Genomic DNA, 20,933 nt, shown 5'->3' with positions numbered 1-20,933 from the left:
TCACTCTCCATTCCTTCATTCACACAGTATTTATTGGGACATTGAGCCAGGTGTGCTGTGGGTATAGGAGTGAATGAGATGCATAAGGATCCTGCCCTTCCTGGAGATTATAGTGAAAAAATAATGCCATGTGGTTGTGAGTGCTACCATATAATGACAGATGTGGAAAGTCAACAAAGGGGGAGCATCTTTAAAGGCAGAAAGCTCATGGCTCAGTTGATGCACGGGGGACCCCCAGCGGTCCTGCAGGTGAGCCAGGGTGGGAGCCCCCCTGCAACCAACTGAACTCCCCCAAGCTCAGTACTTGCTCACCCATGTCCCCTTGGCTGGGAAATCTTTTGATTAGCATCTGGGAGTAAATTCCTGTCTTGGGAATGGGGGACTTACGTTATCCAAGCTGTTCTCGGTTGAATGGTGTCCCTAATAAATATATGTTGAAGTCCTAATACCAAGTACCTCAGAATGTGACTTAAAGTTAAGATGACGCCCTTGGGTGGGTATGGTGATTCACACCGGGAATCCCGGCACTTTGGGAGGCCAAGGCAGAAGGATCGCTTGGGACCAGAAGTTTCAAACAAGTCTAGGCAACTCAGCAAAACCCTGTCTCCAAAAGGAAGAAATATAATTTTTAAAAATAAAGGTGTGGAGACTCAGCCGTGGGGCAGCCAGTCCAGAACAGAGGAAGAGATAACATCAAGATGCCCAAGAGTGAGGAAACTGTACTCCAAAATGATCCCAATGAAGCAAAGTGTGGAGCCCATAATTCTGAAACACCAGAGAAGAACCAAGAAGAGGAAGACTTCTGTTTAAATAACTACTCTCCTCGTCTAATAGAAACAATTAACGAAGTTTCCAGGATGAGCATTGCTCATGAAATCATGGTAAACCAAGATTTCTACATGGAAGAGAATGTTTTATCTCCAAACAATCTGGAAGACAGGTTCATGGAGACATTGTACAATGTTTTTTGGGACCATTTAAGAGAACAACTCTTGACTAATCCTCCTGAATTCACTTGTGCTCTTGAACTTCTGACAGAAGTTAAGGAGGTTTTGCTATCACTGCTATTACCACGCCACATCCGCCTAAAAAATGAGATTAAAGAAGTTCTGGACATGGATCTCCTCAAGCAAGAAGCAGAACATGGAGCCCTAGACGTCTCTCGTCTCTCTAGCTACATTCTTAGTTTGATGACCCTGCTATGTGCACCAGTTCGAGATGAAGCAGTAAAGAAACTACAGAGCATAACAGAGCCAGTACAGTTACTGAGGGGCAGCTTCCATGTTCTGGGCCTAATGAAAATGGACATGGCGAACTATACCATCCAGAGCATTCGACCCTACCTGCAGGAATATTCCATCCAGTATGAAAGAGCTAAATTCCAGGAACTCCTTGACAAACAACCCAATCTCCTTGATTACACCAAGAAATGGCTAACCAAAGCAGCCACAGACCTCATTACACCATGTCTGAATTCTCCTGACATGCCCAGCTCCTCCAGCATGGCCTGTTCACCTCCAAACAAGGCAGCTAAGAATTCAGATCCTCCCAATCCCATAATGGTGCTATACCAGGGCTACCTGAATCTCCTCCTCTGGGATCCTGAAAATGAAGAATTCCCTGAGACTCTGCTGATGGACAGAATCCGGGTCCAGGAAATGGGGTTCCATTTGCACCACTTGACTATATTGGCCTCAGTCTTACTAGTGGCTAGAAGTTTCTCTGGTTCAATTTTATTCAACTCACCTGGATTTGTGGATAAACTGAAATGCATAACCAAGGCTGTGACTGAGGAATTTAAGTCCAAGCCTGAAGAAGCTATGTTGAATGTGAGTGGACAGGTGTCTCAGGAAATTCATTGTGGCCTCAAGGACCTGGGCTTTACTGCCCTAAGCAATGAAAACACAGTATGTCTTATAGGACAACTCCAGAACATCACCAAGAAAGAAAACCGTGTCCGTAGTATCATTGATCAGCGCCTCCTTTTGTTTCTCAAATGCTGTTTGGTTCGTGGCATGCAGGAGTCTCTGCTACACTTCCCTGAAGGCCTTAATCACATCGAAGGAGAGTTGACAGAACTAGGCCGGAAGTTTGTCAAGCTGATGCATCATAATCAGCAGGTATTTGGCCCATACTATGCTGAGATCCTAAAAAATGTCGATACTCTAGTTCAAGCACAAGAAACAGAAGTGGAACCTATCTGATAGTGCTGGACTCCAGCCATGGCAACAGGGACCCAGGAGAGAGGGCTCAGCATGTTCCTGAGATGATATCACCTGTGGCCAGCAGAGAAGCCAGCCACCTTCCTCACTACAGCCGGGATACAGGGCTGCAGGGGTCAGCATGTAAACACCAGCTGACCCAACCCCCTTCATTAATAAACTTCTGAGATGCAAGAAAAAAAAAAAAAGAAAAAGAAAAAGAAAGGTGTGGTCACTGTTGTGAACCAGCATGGGGAAGGGGAGCAAACCAGAGTGGAATTGGTGGAGACTGAGAAAAATACAGAGCGAGAGAAGACACGGAAACAAAGGATGGGATTGGGAGGTCTGACTGAGCTGAGGCTGCAGCCAGCACTAAAGCACAAAATCAGCTTTATTTTATAGTACCTGTACAGGATTGTCCAGGGGGAAGTAGCATAGACAATATGGGGAAATAGCATAAACAAAAGACATAGTTTTGATCTTTCAGTACAATAGGAAAATGTAAATGACCTTAACAAAGATAAATCATCTTGTTAATGGTTTCTACTCAACTTCATTAACATATGACAAGAAACAAGAAGGGAAAGATCAGGAGGATCCCAGCATAGTTAACAAAACAAAGGAAGATCTATGTGACTTAGTGGTTACTACTTAACCTTGTTAGCATATGACAAGGAGAAAGAAGGGAGAGATCTCAAGGATCTCTGCATAGTTAACTAGACAAAGAAAGGGCTAAGTGACTTCTTTTATTTTATTTTATTTTTTATTAAATCATAGCTGTGTACATTAATTTGATCATGGGGCACCATACACTTGGTTCATAGGCCATTTGACACATTTTCATCACACTAGTTAATATAGCCTTCCTGGCATTTTCTTAGTTATTTTGCTAAGACATTTACATTCCACATTTACTAAGTTTCACATATACCCTTGTAAGATGCACCACACGTGTGATCCTATCAATCCCCCTCCCAGGCTTAGTGACTTCTGGCAGAGGGAGTGTGAAGAAAGGAGTATGGCTATTTTGGGAACAGAGGAGAAGCAGTTGGGGGTTCATTCTCTGAATGTTCCCCAGGCTGTGAGAACTCTGCCAGTCTCACAGCCTGCTCTCCACATCTCCTTTCCTTTGACTTATGAATGGATTGCCTTTAATTGGAGGAATCCTTTGGCTCCAACTCTGCAGAAGACTATGAAGATATAAAATAAAATAATATTAAAGTTTCTAATATAAATAATTTTATTGTAAGATGTTCAATTTTTCTAAAAGATTAAAAGACTATAATTTATTAAAAATATCTTTACCAAGTTGAGCAGAACCATAAACATTCAGATGAGCTTTATGCATCACTTAAATTTCTTGATGAGGTTTTGCTATATCAAGGCTGTTATCATTATGGGACCATATTCCTTGTAAATGATTTTTTACTTTATCCCAATTCCATTGAGATTCATTATAGGGTTTAGGAGTAACACAGATCCATTGGAACTGAGCATGGCAACGTAAAGGCAATCGAGTTTTCAAACTTTGAACTTCATCACCTATTAGAGTTACTACTTGTTCCAAAGCATTAACTTTAGTTTCCATTCTTTTATCTATTTCTTCCTGAACAGATAAGGCTAAAGAGGTATTTTGAACCAATGTATTTACAAAATGGGCTGTTTGAATAGATGGAGTGAAAGCCATAGCTGAAGTAACAGTGCTGGCTACTATGGCAATTAATGCTGTGATGCCTGCTATGATCAAACCTATGACTCTTTTCTTATGGGTTATACCATGGTGTAAATACTTATTAAATTCAATTAAAGTTTGCATGCCTGACTCATCATACCCTGGCTGAGTTAAATTTACAGGTAACATGACAGAAGATGGCTGTTCAATTATAGTAATAGCATCAAATGGATTAATATGGTTAACACAATTAGACAAATTGCAATTCAAATAATTCAAAGAGAATCCATGTTCAATTTTAGTTATAGAAATATTACCAATCAGTAAAAGCCTGGGAGGTGAACACAAGCCATAACACAATGTAGAGTTTGAGAGCCATTTTGCATTACTTCATCGGTGGGTTCCAGGACTTGCACTGGCTGAAGGGCTGCTGCAAGGTTCCAGAGACCTTTCTGGATTACTCCTGATTCTGTTGTTAGAATATTTGGAACCCATCCTCAGGCAGTCACAAGGTTATTAATGTTATGAGAGAATGGTGATCTCAAGGACCAATCCCACAATTTCTCTGTGACTTTTTCAATAGGAATATGAGCTGGGGCTTTATAGTAACATTTAAGCCAGGGGCCAAATCAAGATGACTGGGAGGGGTGTTGCAGGAAGGTATTCCTACCAGCACAGGGGTAGGTAATGTTTCTTCATACTTAGCAATCCCCATTTCACAATTTTTTGAAATTGAGTGAAATTTGGTGCTGGTTGAAAGGAAAATGATAGACCAAAATCTATTTTCAATTCTTTGTGAAGAGTTACACATCCAGGTCTGGGGAGCAAGCTGAAACAGATGTGCACAGAGGCTGCTCTTCCAATATAATTGAAAATGGCCCACTGGGGTGTAAGATGGTCACTAGAAGTATCTCCTAGTAAAGTAGAGCTATTAGATAAGATCTTTATACCAGGGTCACTCCATCGACTGGATGTAGGGATCTGAAAACTAGGCCCAGTATGTATCATCTGTTACAGTACTTACATGAGCAGAGATGAAGCTATCATTGCTAGAAAAAGTTTCTCTGGAGTGACTGGCCCTCCACCTCGTTGCATGATGTTGGTGCCCTCATGAGTCAGCTTCTTTATTTGGCCCCATGTTGGAGGTTTTGCTGTCCAAGATGTTTTGGTTCAGCGTAAACCGTTTTGGAAGTCAGTTTCAGTTTCCTCTTTGGCAGGGCAAAAGCTTGTTCTGGGTCCATGTTTGATTATCCATTCAGGAAGCCAATGAGGGTTATCAGCTCTTTTGGGAAAAACACAAACATGTCCTCTGCCCCATATTAACACAGGATCAGGTCCTTGCCAGGTACCAGTTAAGGGGTTCTTCCATAGGACCTCAGGGTGTTTAGAAGATAAGAGCATTTCAAAAGTGTTCTGCTGCAGTGTGGCCTGAGTATCAACTTTTAAAAAACTTAAAGTGGGGCAGTGCCTATGGCTCAAAGGAGTAGGGCACTGGCCCCATATATGGAAGTGGCAGGTTCAAAGCCGGCTGCTGCCAAAAATTGCAAAAAAAAAAAAAAAAAAAAATTAAAGTGAAAAGAGCATGGGAGAGAAGATTATACAGAGTACCAGGATGTATCTCCCCCTTTTTCAGTTTTAGTAATTGAAGTTTAAGGGTGCGACAAGCACGTTTGACAATGCCTTGACCTTGCAGGGAAGGGGAGCAAACCAGAGTGGAATTGGTGGAGACTGAGAAAAATACAGAACAAGAGAAGACACAGAAACAAAGGATGGGATTGGGAGGTCTGGCTGAGCTGAGGCTGCAGCCAGCACTAAAGCACAAAATCAGCTTTATTTTATAGTACCTGTACAGGATTGTCCAGGGGGAAGTAGCATAGACAATATGGGGAAATAGCATAAACAAAAGACATAGTTTTGGTCTTTCAGTACAATAGGAAAATGTAAATGACTTTAACAAAGACAAATCATCTTGTTAATGGTTTTTACTCAACTTTGTTAACATATGACAAAAAACAAGAAGGGAAAGATCAGGAGGATCCCAGCATGGTTAACAAAACAAAGGAAGATCTATGTGACTTAGTGGTTACTACTTAACCTTGTTAGCATATGACAAGGAGAAAGAAGGGAGAGATCTCAAGGATCTCTGCATAGTTAACTAGACAAAGAAAGGGCTAAGTGACTTCTGGCACAGAGAGTGTGAAGAAAGGAGTATGGCTGTTTTGGGAACGGAGGAGAAGCAGTTGGGGGTTCATTCTCTGAATGTTCCCCAGGCTGTGAGGCCCTGCCAGTCTCACAGCCTGTTTTTCACAGGTCACTAGTATGGATCCTAATCCAATATAACTAGTGCCCTTCTTTTTTTCTTTTTAGTGTCTCAAAAAAAACTTTGGACACAGAGACAGATCAAACAGAAGACCATGTGAAGACACAGAGGGAGAAGGTGGCCACATGATGACAGAGGCGGAAAGTGGAGTGATGTGTGTAAGGGATGCCAAGGGATGCCAAAGATTGCCAGCAAACACCAGAAGCTGGGAGAGGCAAGGAAGGGTTCTCTACAAGAGTCTTTGGAAGAACGTGGCCCTTCAGACAACTTGATTTCACACTGCTGGCCTCAAAAGCTGTCAGACAATAATTTTCTACTGTTTTGAGCCACTTCACTTCATTTTCAATACTTTGCTGGGAAACTAATACACAAACTCACAGGCTGATGTGGAAAACCTGATATCACTTACTGATTGGCTACACAAAATACAAAGTCCTGTGAACCAAACCATCTAGCATGGGACCAGCAAATTCTCTCCCTGAACACAAACCCCAGAGGAGGCCAGTTCACAGTCATTCCTGCAAGCACAGGTACTTACCAAGCAACTCCCACACAGGCACTGTGCTAGGTGGTGGGGACATATCTGGAAGCTGGTGGAAGGCCTGGGCCAGAGCTGGCAGGACCAGATCACTGTGGTCCTAGAGAAACATTTGTGCATGAGACTGGCCAGAGACAGGGAAAAGGAGTGGACCCACTGCCCCTGAGGGACAGGGCTGAGGAATGTCAGGGTGGGGAGGCCTGGGCAGTCCTTCCTATGCTCCCAGCAGCTGAGTTGATCAACAGCCTGTTCCCCAGCTGGGCACAGCACCATAAAGTTTCTGCTTCAAAAACTACAGTCCCATTGCCATAGTCAGGTCTCCCTGAGGTTGTCCCAGATGATGTTAGTTGAGGTTTCAGACGTCCCCCAAACTCTTCATTCATATGTACCATGGTGCTATTTTCATCCATGGGGCCCACCCCAGAGCCACCAAGATGCCAAGTAGGTGTCTTGTTTGCAGTGTACAGGATTTTTGCCCCAGGTCCCTCCACTCCCTCATTAGGTCCCATTCTCACATTGTCATTAAATGACTAGTCCAGATGAAAGCATCCGTGGTCTCTGCCTTCCTCAGGTCATTGATGGCATTCCAGTTATCTACTGCTGTTGACAAAACACCCCAAACTTAGTGGCACAAAACAATCTTTTGTGCGTCAAGTATTCTGATGAGGCACAGTGTGGGTGGCTTGTTTCTATTCCACAAAGGCTTCAGCCTCCCCTGGAACACTGGGATAGCTGGGGCTGGAACTGTCAGGGGGCTTCCTCACTCAGTTGTCTGGTGCCTGCACCAAGATGACTGAAAGCTTGGGGTCATTGGACCCGTCAACTGAAGCACCCTCATGTTGACTCTCCTTGTGGCTTGGGCTTCCTTACAACACAAGTGTACTGCCTCAAGTATACTTGGACTTCTTACATGACAGCTCCACTCTCAAAGCCAAGAGTTCAGCAAACTAGGCAGAGCTGTATAACCTTTTATGACCTAATCTTAGAAGTTGTATAACATCACCAGTATTGTACCCTATTGGTCAAAGCAGTCTCAAGTCCTACAAGCCCTTCTAGATTCAAGGGGAAGGACTTTTGGAGCAATGGACATGGACATCCACTCATACTCCATAGGAAAAATGTCTAAGAATTTACAGCCATGTTTTAAAACATCACAGTTAATTACACCCACCAGTAAGAAACCAGATTTTCCTGAAATCTAGGTTTAGGGGTACACTTCACTTGACTGCCAATATGCCCTCCTGTCAAGTACAGAACAAGGTCCAAATTCCTTGGCATGAAAATCAGTCCTTCCTAGTCTTGTTCCTGCCTGTATTCCAGCCTTCTCCTCTGGCTGAGTTTTTCCCCAAAGTGGCCAAACACAGTCACACAAGGCCACCATCTACTGTCCATATGTGGTCCTGAAGACTGAGGCCCTCAGAGAGACACTCTTTCTAACTCACGAAAGGTGCCATGGAAGACAATAGATAGCATCCCAGAATTGTTCTTCCAGAAGCTCAGAGCTCCCCCCAGGATGATGCTGAAAACCCATTTGAGGCTCTGGATTTTTAGCCAAAAGATGCTTTCCCCTTGTTCTCCACTAGCAATTCATCCATCTGTTCCTGCCCTGAGCTTTGCTCCACTGAAAGCAGCAGACCCCCCAGCTGAGGCTGCAAAGCCAGAGGGACTGAGTGGCCCTAAGCACAGGAATCAACTGCTTGTGATTCTCTAGGGTTACTATCCAATTCATTACTATTCACAGAGTATTGTCTGCCCCTCTGAAAGGGCCACCTTTGAGGCTGGCAGTGAGGTACCGATTGTCCTCCAAAGCAAGGCAAAGACCTAAAAGCACCATTCTGTTTAAAGAACCCATGGCCCTTGCCAGGAAGACTGGAGGGATGACCAAAGGATTGCTCTTCTGCTGGCGGGTCCTCTGATCCTCACCAAAACAGAACACCGAGTGACTAGAGGGGACTGCAGGTCCAGGAACAAAGCCCCTTCTCATTTCAGTTGATAAGATACAGCCAGTTCTTCCCTTCCTCTCTCCCTCCCTTCAGTCATTTGCTCTTTCAATTGTTCAACAAATATTCAATGAGAGTTCATCTTACACAAGGCCCTGCTAGCCTTGGCTCTTGAGGCTACCAGCTGACCAGGTCAACTCTATTCCCAATCCTCCAATCATCTGACCAGCCTGAGTTCACGACCTGGCCCTGCCACTTCCTGGCCAAATCTCCCTGGTTGTGAGCTGAATGGTTCCCCCTGCTACCAAAAGATCCGTTCACATCAAATCTCTAGCACTTATGAATAGGACCTTATTTGAAGGAAAGGTCTTTGATGTAAGTTAAGGATCCTAAAATGAGATTATGAATTGTCTAGGTGAGCCCTAAATCCAATGACAAGTTTCCTTATAAGGGACACATAAAGGGAAATTTGGGACACCCAGAGAAGACCAAATGAAGGTGAAGGCAGAGACTAGGATGATGTGGCCACCAACTGAGGGACTCCAGGAGCCACCAGAAGCTGGAAGAGGCCAGGAAGGATTGTCCCGCAGAGCCTTAGGAGGAAGGTGGCCCTACTGAAACCTTGATGTCTGACTCCAACCTCCAGAACTATAAGACAGGCTCCACTGGTGTTGATTCGAGCCACCCAGATTGTGGTCATTTGCTACAGCAGTCACAGGTACCTTCTGCACTGGACAAGCCTCCTCACTTCCCAAGGAGTGGAATGCAGACTGCCCACCTCACTGGGCCGTGGCGAGGACAAAGCAACAGGGTGAGGAGGCTAGTTGGGCCAGCTGGTGTGTGGCAGGAGCTCAGGGAATGCCAGCTGTGAAGGAACCCAGCCCTCTAGTGACTTTCTAAGCCGGTGGGAGGGGCTGAAATGTAAAGACACAAGCTTGGATTCTAACCCTGTTTGGAGATTTTCGAAGGGGCTGCTTGTGCCACTGCCACCCTTTAACTGCCAGTGTTCCTTGGGATATTGTTGGAAGATCTTTGGGCAGGGATGAATTCTATGGGGATCAGACAAACCGAATCGTGGGGCAGATGAGGTGAATAGCATAGTCAGCACTTAGGCGTGTGCCCCTGAGTAGCACAGTAGGCCTGAGTAAACCAAATCCCAGTGTCCAATTGTGGACTTTTTAAAAAATTATGTTCACCTGCAGTAACTCCTAATGCATAGGGATTTTTTTTTGTAAAAAAAAAAAACTTAAAAAAAATAATTACAGATTTCAAATGGAGACTTTACAGCCTTTATATTAACCTGGATAGAAGTGGAAGACATTATTCTCAGTAAAGCATCACAAGAATGGAGAAGCATGAATCCTATGTACTCAATTTTGATATGAGGACAGTTAATGACAATTAATGACATGATGGGGTGGGGAAAGGGGAGAGCAGAGAGAGAAAGAAGGAGGCAGGTGTGGGGTCTTGGTGGGTGCCACACCTTTTGGGGGCAAGGCACGATTGTAAGAGGGACTTCACCTAACAAATGCAATCAGTGTAACCTGGTTTCTTGTACCCTCAATGAATCTCCAACAATAAAAAGGAAGAAAAATAATACTAATAATTACAGATTCATAGGATGTTGCAAAAATAGTACATAGGATTCTTCATACCCTTCATCCAACTTCCTACAATGACATCCTATAAAGTTATAGTCCAACATTGAAAAGAAATTGACATGCATTTGATACTGTGAATTCGATTACTGACTTCATTCTGTCCCCTCTAGTTTTTACATGCATTCCACTGTGTGGGGGCAAGGAGGGGGGTCTGTGCTATTTTCTCCCATGGATAGATTTGTGTAATCACTACCAAAATCAAGACACAGACCCATTCCATCCCCACGTGGGAACTTACTTATGCTGTCCCTCTTGTGGTCACAGGCTTGCCCTGGCAACCCCTAGTCAGTTCTCCATCTCGGTAGTTTTGTCATTTCCAGGCTGTACATGGTACACAATTTTTTGAGACTGGCTTTTTTCTCTCAGCATCGTTGCCTGGAGCTCTACCCAAGTTGGTACACAGATGGATGGCTGGATCCTTGTTATTACTGAGTAGTATTTTTTTTTTTTGAGACAGTCTCATTATGTTGCACTGGGAAGAGTGCTGTGGCATCACGGCTCACAGCAACCTCAAACTCTTGGGCTTAAGCAATTCTCTTGCCTCAGCCTTCCAAGTAGCTGGGACTACAGGCACCTGCCACAATGCCTGGCTATTTTTTGTTGTTGTTGTAGTTGTCATTGTTGCTTTATCTGGCCTGGGCCGGGTTCGAACCCACTGGCCTTGGTGTATGTAGCTGGTGCCGTAACCACTGTGCTACGGGCGCTGAGCCTATTACTGAGTAGTATTCCTCTATGTAGATGTCCCCGAGTTTATTCAGCCATTCACTTGGTTTGTTTCTAGGTGGGTTTTTTGTTTTGGGGGTTGTTTGCTATGAACACACATGTGCAGGACATCATTTTTTTGTGTGTGGACATCAATTTTCATTTCTCTAGGATAAACACCCAAGTGAATGTTTAATTTTCAGCTTCTCTGTTATCTGGCACACCTCTGCTAAGAAGCTACTCTATGCAAAGACTTCAGAATGATTTTGTGTTTTAAGGAACCATGTTTTAAGGAATCATTTTTCTAAAGGGAAATCTCTGTCTCAGAAATAATTAGTGTTGTAAATGGGATTTCTTTTATATAGCATTTGCCTATGAGAGACTATTTATGTGACAATTTTAGTCAAGGGATAATCTAGGTAGTCTTACAACCCACTGGAAAAGAGATGGGCATTGTACCACCATGCCACATAAAATGGCATTGAAAGCAGTAGTTGATGTTTTATTTGTTTTGTTTTGTTTTGTTTTGTTTTAGAGACGGAGTCTCACTTTGTCACCCTTGGTAGAGTGCTGTGGCATCACAGCTCACAGCAACCTCCAGCTCTTGGGCTTAGGTGATTCTCTTGCCTCAGCCTCCCAAGTAGCTGGGACTACAGGCACCCTCCACAACGCCTGGCTATTTTTTTGTTGCAGTTTGGCTGGGCCGGGTTCGAAACTGCCACGCTCAGTATATGGGGCTAGCGCCCTACTCACTGAGCCACAGGCGCTGCCCTGATATTTTGTTTTTAATTCTACCACTTCTGAACTATAATGGGAGACTATCTGTGGGCTTTCAGTGGGATACCTGAAGAGGGTACAGAAGAGAGGACCAAACAGCGTGGTGGCTCTCTTTTAGAAGGATGATGACAGTGACAACAGTCCAGGCTTTGGATTCCTAGACTTCACACTTCTAAAGGTATAAAGAAGTTTTACAATTGAAAATGGTAGTTTTCACTGGGCACATGCCTGTAATCCCAGCACTTTGGGAAGCCAATGCAGGAGGATCACTTGAGGCCAAGAGTCCAAGACCAGCCTGGGAAACATAGTGAGACCCTGACTCTATAAAAATAAATAAATAAAAAATAATAGCCAGGAGTGGCGGCACATGCTTGTAGTCCCAGCCACTGAGGAGGCTGAGGCAGGAGGATTGCATGAGACCAGGAGATCAAGGCCTACCCTGAGCTATGATCATGTCACTACAGTCCAGTCTGGGCAATAGAGTGAGACTCTGTCTCTGAAGAAAAGGAAGGAAGAAAAGAAAATGGAAGTTTTTATGGTAAACTGCTTAAATAAGAGGATTTTTAGGCATGACCATAAAATACAAAGAGAAGAAAATATATTTAATATGAATAAAGTTTTTTTTTTTTTTGTAGAGACAGAGTCTGATTTTATGGCCCTCTGTAGAGTGCCATGGCCTCACACAGCTCACAGCAACCTCCAACTCCCGGGCCTTAAGCGATTCTCCTGCCTCAGCCTCCCGAGTAGCTGGGACTACAGGCGCCCGCCACAACGCCCGGCTATTTTTTTGTTGCAGTTTGGCCGGGGCCGGGTTTGAACCCGCCACCCTCAGCATATGGGGCCGGTGCCCTACCGACTGAGCCACAGGCGCCGCCCATGAATAAAGTATTTTTAAAAACATTAATGATAATGTACTTTCATACACATAATTTTTATGTCAGGCTATAGACTCAGTGGGCACCTGTATTAATGATAAGATGCCAAGAGATTTGGTTTTCACAATTAAGCAAATTTTTAAAAAAATTTACAGTAGTCAAAATTACATGTAAAGAATCACACTTTCGGGCGGCGCCTGTGGCTCAGTGAGGAGGGCACTGGCCTCATATACCCAGAGTGGCAGGTTCGAACCCAGCCCTGACCAAACTGCAACAACAACAAAAAAATAATAAAATAAAAACAAATAAAAACTCGGAAAAAAAAATAAAGAATCACACTTTCTTTCCCGTGATGCAGGAACTTCTTGAGATTTCTAATCCAGTTCAATTTCTTCATACGGCGTATTTCTTTTTAATTTTTAACTTTTTTGATTAATTAATTAATTTTGAGGCAGTCTGACTCTGTTGCCCCAGGCTACAGTGCCGGAGGGTCATAGCTCACAGCAACCTCAAACCCTTGGACTCAAGTGAAAGTGATCCTCTTGCCTCAGCTTCCCCGAGTAGCTGAGACTAGAGGTATCTGCCATAACTCCTGGCTAGTTTTTAGAGACAGGGTCTTACTCTTGCTTTACTTCTGAGCTCAAGCAATCTACAGCCTCAGCCTCCCAGAGTGCTAGGATTACAGGTGTGAGCCACCACACTGTCCGTACTGAGTATTTCTAAACAATGATGACGCTCTAACTTGTAGAACACCCGTGCCTGGCTCCCATGGCTGCCTGAAGGGGGCATATGAGCCACACAGCCAGAGGTGTCTGTGTGAAGACAGAGGCTGCCTAAGCACCTGCTGCTGTCTTCCCTCCTGATGCCCTGGGCCTCCTTTTGGGCTGTCCCTGCTGCTCCCCAGCACCTGGCACACAAGCCCCTCCAGCCTCCACAGCCCTTGTCCAAACCAGGCAGCAGGACACTCAGCAGTTGATTACTGTCCTCAACATCCAGTAGCAGCCCCTCTCTGGCTGTGCCCAGGACCCTGCCCAGTTCAGGGCATGCCACTCATGGCGCTCCTGAGGCCAGTGGGACACCACAGGGCTATTGTCAGGCCCTACCTACCCACTCAGCTGGGCCTCCCCAAAGTCAGCTCCCAGCCTGGGGGCTCAGTTGCCCCAGGTTCTACCAGGCTGTCCCAAGGGCTCAAGTACAGATGTCTGTGGCCTCCTGAGTGCTGAGCGTGGCATGTGTGTATATTGGGCACAACACATGTGCAAGGAAGCTCTGTCCTAGAGAACCACGCAGGGGATCCTCAGTAACAAGCTGTCCCGGATCCCACTGAGGCCTCCTGCACACCCTTCCCCAGCTCCACCTCCCTTCACCCCTACAGAGGTAGCTACTGATATGGTGTTTATTTCTTTCTATTTTTACCATAATACATGTGTATGTGTTCATAAAAATACAGAGCTGTTTTGCATGTTTAAAACTTTATGCAAGGGGCGGTGCCTGTGGCTCAGTTGGTAAGGCGCCGGCCCCATATACAGAGGGTGGAGGGTTCAAACCCGGCCCCGGCTGAACTGCAACCAAAAAATAGCCAGGCGTTGTGGCGGGCACCTGTAGTCCCAGCTACTCAGGAGGCAGAGGCAAGAGAATCGCTTAAGCCCAGGAGCTGGAGGTGCTGTGAGCTGTGTGATGCCACGGCACTCTACCGAGGGCCATAAAGTGAGACTCTGTCTCTACAAAAAAAAAAAAAAAAAAAACTTTATGCAAGGAATGCTAACGAAGTATTTCCAAACTTGAAGGAAAGTCTGACCCACGCTACATCATGGCTGAATCTTGAAGACAACATGCTACGTGAAATACGCAGGTCACAAAAGGACACATGCTGTATGATTCCACTTATCTCAGGCAGTTTGAGTCGCCAAATTCATAGACAGAGAAAGTAGAATGGCGGCTGCCGTGGGTTGGGGGGATGTGGAAATGGGGAGTTAGTTTTACACAAAGAAAAGAATTCTGGACGTAGATAGGAGTGATGGCTGCACAGCAATGTTCCTGCCTAAATATCACTGAACCCTGCCCTTAAAAATGGCACTACATGAAATGGTAACACTTTATGCCATGTGTATTTTACCATATTTTTTAAACTTTATGCAAATAGCAGGGAACTCTAAGAATCCTTCTGTAATCTGTTTTTTTAACATTGTAAGATTATCCATGTTGACACACCTGGGTTCCTCCTTTCCCCATCTGCATCACAGTCCATCGAAGAAATATTCCCCAATTTATTTATCCTGAAGATGTACAAGTAAGTTGTTTCCAATATTTGCTGTTTGAGAAAATGTTTTAATGCCTCTTCTTGTGTCTATATAGAGTATCTGACCATTGTTCATACTATTTTTTCATATCACATGGCTAGATACTTTTGGGACAGCCTTCATATATATGAACTTACGAACTTGTTCAAGAGAGGCTTTAAGGTAGCAATTCTCAAAGTGTGGCCAGAGCAACTCTGGAGGTCCCTAAGACCCTTTCAGGAAGTCTGTGAGAACCTCACTTTCCTAACTACATATGCGTGAAGCCAGATTCTTTTTGTACGTTTCAGCCAAAACAACCTGTTACAACAGATGAGTGCAGAAGCAAACACCAGAACACCCCCTCCCCCGCCAGCTGCTTCTACTGAACAGGATATTAAAAAGATTTCCAAAACTGTCAAACAATGCCTTCTTCTCATTATTTTTTGGTTTTGAAAAACATAGTTATTTTTCATTATAAAGATGTTGTGTTTTATTGTAACTGGTTTATTACTGTGGTTAATAAATAAATATTTTTCAAATTTCTCAATTTTGGTTTCTGATAGGGTAAATGTTAATATCTTTGGCATTCTCACTAATTTTTTTAAATTTCAGCTTGTGTGAGGGTGCAAATGTTTAGGTTACATTGCTTTCATTTCTAAGGTAAAGGTGGAGAGCAAGATGGTGGCCAAGTAACAGCTTCCTTGCATCTGGGCACCGTGAGTCTGGAGAGATAAGACTCCAGGCATCTCTGGCTGGTGGGATCTGCCTATAATCATCCCTTCAAGGATACAGGGAGTCAGCGAGAGACTTCTGGACCCCAAGAGGAGGACAAAAACAGTGGAAAAGTGGCAAGTAATCACGTGTGTTCGATCAGTCTAATTCCACCGACAGCTGTAAGTGTAGTAGCAGCGAGACTGCAAACTGGAAAGGCCTTACCTGTGAACTGTTCTGGTGTTTTTGGACTTGGCACTCAGTTGAACTGCCTAGGGGAGAGCTTGAGCAGGAGTGTGGAGAACTTTGGGCATTGTCTGGGACCCCAGACTGAGCCGCTGAGCCGGATGGACAAAGCTAATAGTGTTTGGCTGAGGGCTGCAGGGAGCCATTGTGAGAGAACTGCCCCAGCAAGGTCCGCCCTAGGGGTTGTAGAGCAAGGATAGGGTGGGACCTAGTAACCTAGTGACTGAGCAGCCTAAAGGTGGGGACTGAGCCACTTTAAAGCCCTAACCCTCAGAGGCAGAGTGAGACCGGTTTTGGCACACTGGGTAAGTGGATAGCCACTTCAGCAGTGATTCCAGCAACAAACACTTTCCTGGGAAAGCTTCTGTTTAGCAAGTTTAGAAGCTTAAAGTGCCTTTTAAGAGGGCTGAAGAGAGACTTAGGGTGTCTACCCTGTGGGGTTTGAGAAATCAGTGGAGGCCTCCAGTCATATCAGCATTGTAATTAACATCTCATACCCCAGAAGACCACCTGTTTCCTAGACAATATTCAACAAGATATATATACTGCTTTGTTTTTGGTTGTTTTTTATTTTTTTTTGTTTGTTTGTTTTTTGTTTATTTTGATGTTGCTGTTGTTGTTTTGTTTTTTAATTTCAACCTTTTCCATACAGATTTTTTCTATTCTTTCTCCAGTTTTCTAGTATAAATACAATTTCCCATTGCTGTCTTTTTCAATAAGTAGAACTTCATTTTTGCTAGTGTTTCTACCCCTATTATTTGGTTTTTCACCCAATTTTATCCCATAAAGTTTTCTGTTTGCTTGTTTTGGTTTGATTTATAGCATTTTTGTCTTTCCTCTCTACTTGGTGGAGGTGGGGTACTGTGTCTGATCAGGTTAGCAAAGAGTTGCTGACCTCAAGGGAACCACCCAACTGGGCACCCCCAGAAGGTGGTTTTTTTTAAGGTTGTGTCAAAGTACCCTACTGTACACCTATATTGCTCTGTCTCCCTCTTTCTGTGCCTCTCTTCTTTTCGTCAGTATTCCTTTTACCCACCCCCTCTCCTTTCTCTATTTTCTTTGCATTCGTTCCTTCTTTCATCCCTTCTTGCTTTTCAACCTTCTCATCCTTCTGGTCCTGCACCAAAAGGACTCATCAAAATCTTAGTCCACAGGCACAGGAACTTAAAGAGCAAGAGGAAGTGAAGGGAAAATTAGGGCAAGGAAATAGATAAAAGAAATCACTCATGAGGAAGAATCAGCAGAAAACTTCAGGCAACATGAAGAACCAGTCCAGGACAACCCCGCCAAGGGACCATGAGGTAGCTACTGCAGAGGATTCCACCTGTAAACAAATGTTAGGAATGACAGAAAGGGAATTTAGAATACACATGATGAAAACAATGAAAGAAATGATGGAAACAATGAAGGAAACTGCTAATAAAGTGAAAAATAACCAAAAGGAAATCCAAAAACAATCAAATAAGAGATGAACGATATGAAGAATATAGAAAGGATATAGCAGAGCTGAAGGAAATGAAGCAGTCAATTAGGGAACTTAAAGATGCAATGGAAAGTATCAGCAACAGGTTAGACCATGCAGAAGAAAGAATTTCAGAGGTAGAAGACAAAGTTCTTGAGATAACTCAGATAGTTAAAGAGGCAGAAAAGAAGAGAGATAAAGCAGAACATTCACTGTCAGAATTATGGGACCTTATGAAGCGTTCCAACATACGAGTTATAGGAATTCCAGAAGGGGAAGAAGAATGCCCCAGAGGAATGGAAGCCATACTAGAGAATATTATAAAAGAAAATTTCCCAAATATCACCAAAGATTCTGACACACTGCTTTCAGAGGGATATTGGACCCCAGGTCACCTCAACTCTAACTGAGCTTCTCCAAGACACATTGTAATGAACCTGTCCAAAGTCAAGACAAAACAAAAGATTCTGCAAGCTGCCAGAAGTAAGCGCCAGTTGACCTACAGGGGCAAATCAGAGTGACTGCAGACTTCTCTAATGAAACTTTCCAAGCAAGAAGACGATGGTCATCTATCTTTAATCTACTTAAACAGAACAATTTCCAGCCCAGAATTTTGTACCCTGATAAGCTAAGCTTTAAAATTGACAGAGAAATGAAATCATTTACAGATATACAAACATTGAGGAAATTCTCCACAACAAGACCAGCTCTACAAGAAATACTTCAACCTGTTCTACACACTGACCATCACAATGGATCAGCAGCAAAGTAAAAACTCAGAAATTAAAGGACAGAACCTAACCTCCACACTGATGCATTTCTAAGGTAAAGTTCAAGTTGTAGTTGAGGTCTTCACCCGGGGGGGGGGCGTGCTGAGCACCCTCCATCCTGCACAGTAGGTGAGATCTAGCCAATTGCTCTCCCTTTGCTCCTCTCCTCTTCCCTCCCCTCTCCCCCTCGCTGGACTGTATTTGTGTTTTTTCTTTTCATATATTGGTTTCATATTAGCATCGGATACTTTTTTCCCCATTCTTGAGATACTTTGCTAAAAGAATGTGTTTCAAATCCATCCAGGTAAACACAAAAGATGTAAAGTCTCCATCTTTTCTTATTCAGCCATGGTATACATATACCACAGCGAACCTCTATGGAAAGAAGTATGGAAAATTCTCAAAGAACTAAAAGTCAACCTTCCATGTGATCCTGCAAGCCCCTTATTAGATATCTACCCAGAAGAAAAAAAAACAAAACATTTTACCCCAAGGACATTTGCACCAGAAGGTTTATTATCGCTCAATACCCAAGTGCCACGACACGGAAGTGACCCAAGTGGCTCACAACCCGTGGGTGGATTAACAAACTGTGATATATGTATCCTCACTAATTCTTAAAAGAATAAAGGCATTCTGAGACCAAAAAGTCTGCGTGGCCTTGCTCTTGGGTCCTACCTCAGCGCGGTATGACCGCGGGATGGAGCGCCCACAAACACAGCTTTGCTAGATACTGTTCAGGTGGTCTTCCGAGCGATCTTCCTGTATAAAGATACGTTTGTGCAGATTTTTTTTTGGCTTGTTTTTGTTAATCAGCAGCTAACACTTAAAAAATCAAGAGAGTTACCAAAAAAAAAAAAAAATCAAGTACCTGGCTTTTCTAGAAAACATCTGAAAATGTGGTGTCCTGGGTCTATTGTCCCTGTCTGGCCTGAGAACATTTGTGTTGTGACCCCTGCCTCGGCAGGGAGGCCACTGACAAGTTCTAAGGAGGGTGTGGCTTATGCTTCTAAAGGACAGTGGCTGAGGCATGGGTGCTGATTGCAGTAGGAACCGTCTGGCTGTACTGGGACCAGGCAGAAGCTGCTGGAATGACCCAAGCAGGAATGAGGGAGGCCTAAGATCAGCAGTGGCAGAACATAGAAGTGGGGCCCTGGGAGACTCACCAGTCAGAAGAGATGAAGAGAAAGGAGACACAGGAGGCCGAATTTCTGGCCAGGGTAGGAGGAGGTGGTAATCGGCTTGCAGCCAAAACCTTCCCGTCAGGGAATGCAGATGACAGAACTCACCCTGATAGACTCCCCTGTCCAGCTTCTTTATTCTTGCTCGCTGGCTCTATTTGAGCAGGCAACCTTCACTTGCCTTCTGCTTATATGGGAGCTGGTCTTCAGTCAGAGCTCCCTGGTGGAGCCAAGGAACAGGCAAAAGCCCAGATTGGGGGGGAAATATTTATACCATTCACAGTGAATCCAAACACTGGTGGTGATGGGTGTGGTCCTAGCTATAGTCCCAGCTATTCAGAAGGCTGAGGCAGGAGGATCACTTGAGGTCAGGAGTGTGAGGCCAGCCTGGGTAAAACCTCATCTTTATAAAAAAAAAAAAAAATTGTTTAGAATAACCAGTGGTAAAAAAAAAAGCCCATAGGAGCTGAACTGGGGCCTGGGGCCTTGGCAAGAAGAGCTCTGGACAGAAACGCTTATGCTTTTGACCCTACTGATGTGTATGGTTCTCCGGAAGTCTTGTTGGAGAATACAGCTGTCCTGCCAGGACTATCCCTCTTGATCTTCCCTTCCTCAAATAGAGCACACAGGGGCTATCGTAATGAAGAATCTTTGAGTGGCAAGCGACAGAAACCCAATGTAAAAGAAGTTAATTTTTGGCTAACCTGAATAGGAAAACCAGGGATGTGATGGTTTCAGGCAAGGCTGGATCCAGGGGCTCACAGTGTACAAATAGCGTGCTCTGTCCCTCTGTCTCTCAGCTCTGCTCTCCTCTCAGACAGGCTTCCCCAAATGACTCCCCAGTAGCTTCAGGGTCCCTTCCTGCCAGCATGGTGTCCCCAGAAAATGAGAATGATTTTTTCCTCAGAATTCTAGCAAACATTCCAAACATCCCAGAACCGATGCTTGGTGGATTGGATCATGTAAGCCAGCTGCTCTGACTCTACCTGTCCAGTCCACATCTCCAGTTCTGACATTGGAGCTTGAATCAGGGAGGAACATTCCTTACAGGAAGACTAAAGCGGATCCCAGGTGAAGGGGAAGGGATTCTGGGCAGACAGACACAGCAGATACCACTGCAGGGCCTCGGTGCCTCAACCCGGAGGCTGTGGGGAGAAGGAGAGGGACATCCCACCCCTGCCCAAGGAAAGGAAGCAAGTGTCCTTCTCCCAGTTTGTCCCCTACCACAACTAAATGTCTTCATCTCTGCTTAGCTAGACCCACATCCTCATCTCAAAAGAAAGGAGGGAAACACTTCAGAATAGTCAGGAAGGCCCACCTTAAATCCTGCCCCCCGCCCCAGCTGCAGAGCACAGGAGAGAAAGCAGTGCTGCACGTGTTACGGTGCATAAGAAAACACATCAGCCTTGGGAGTGGCAGCTTTCAAATCAGAAGAAACTGGAAGCATTTGTTGTTGGAGGGTTGATCAAAGTCTGGGTCCTCAGCTCATCAACACAATCAGGGACTCAGGAGCACCTCTGCTATTCCCTTTCCAGATTTTTGGTTCATAAAATGGTTAATAATTTGGGTTCAGTTGCTGCGCTGATCTGCCACATTCC

The 20,933-nt window shown here is 44.4% G+C and overlaps 1 protein-coding gene across 2 annotated transcripts; it reads left to right on the top strand.

The window, feature by feature from the left end:
* The first annotated feature begins 698 nt into the window (after positions 1-698).
* On the top strand, positions 699-2,258 carry LOC128569119 (T-complex protein 11 X-linked protein 2-like). Of its 2 annotated transcripts, XM_053567233.1 has the most exons (2): positions 1,101-1,969; positions 2,020-2,168. In XM_053567233.1, the coding sequence occupies exons 1-2, from the start codon at positions 1,116-1,118 to the stop codon at positions 2,042-2,044; spliced, it is 879 nt and encodes a 292-aa protein (XP_053423208.1). In that variant the 5' UTR covers positions 1,101-1,115; the 3' UTR covers positions 2,045-2,168. The 2 variants fall into 2 exon arrangements, with proteins under 2 accessions (XP_053423207.1, XP_053423208.1); XM_053567232.1 differs by having other exon boundaries at positions 699-2,258.
* Positions 2,259-20,933: the final 18,675 nt, after the last annotated feature.

This window comes from Nycticebus coucang, chromosome 17 (assembly GCF_027406575.1).
Source record: "Nycticebus coucang isolate mNycCou1 chromosome 17, mNycCou1.pri, whole genome shotgun sequence".
NCBI lineage: Eukaryota > Metazoa > Chordata > Mammalia > Primates > Lorisidae > Nycticebus > Nycticebus coucang.
The sequence above is the reverse complement of the archived record's forward strand: the minus strand, read 5'-3'. Positions and strand labels throughout refer to the sequence as shown.

Bases quoted from the DNA above. Each gene is read 5' to 3' on its own strand.
- LOC128569119 (XM_053567232.1), top strand. From the start codon at position 699: ATGCCCAAGAGTGAGGAAACTGTACTCCAAAATGATCCCAATGAAGCA.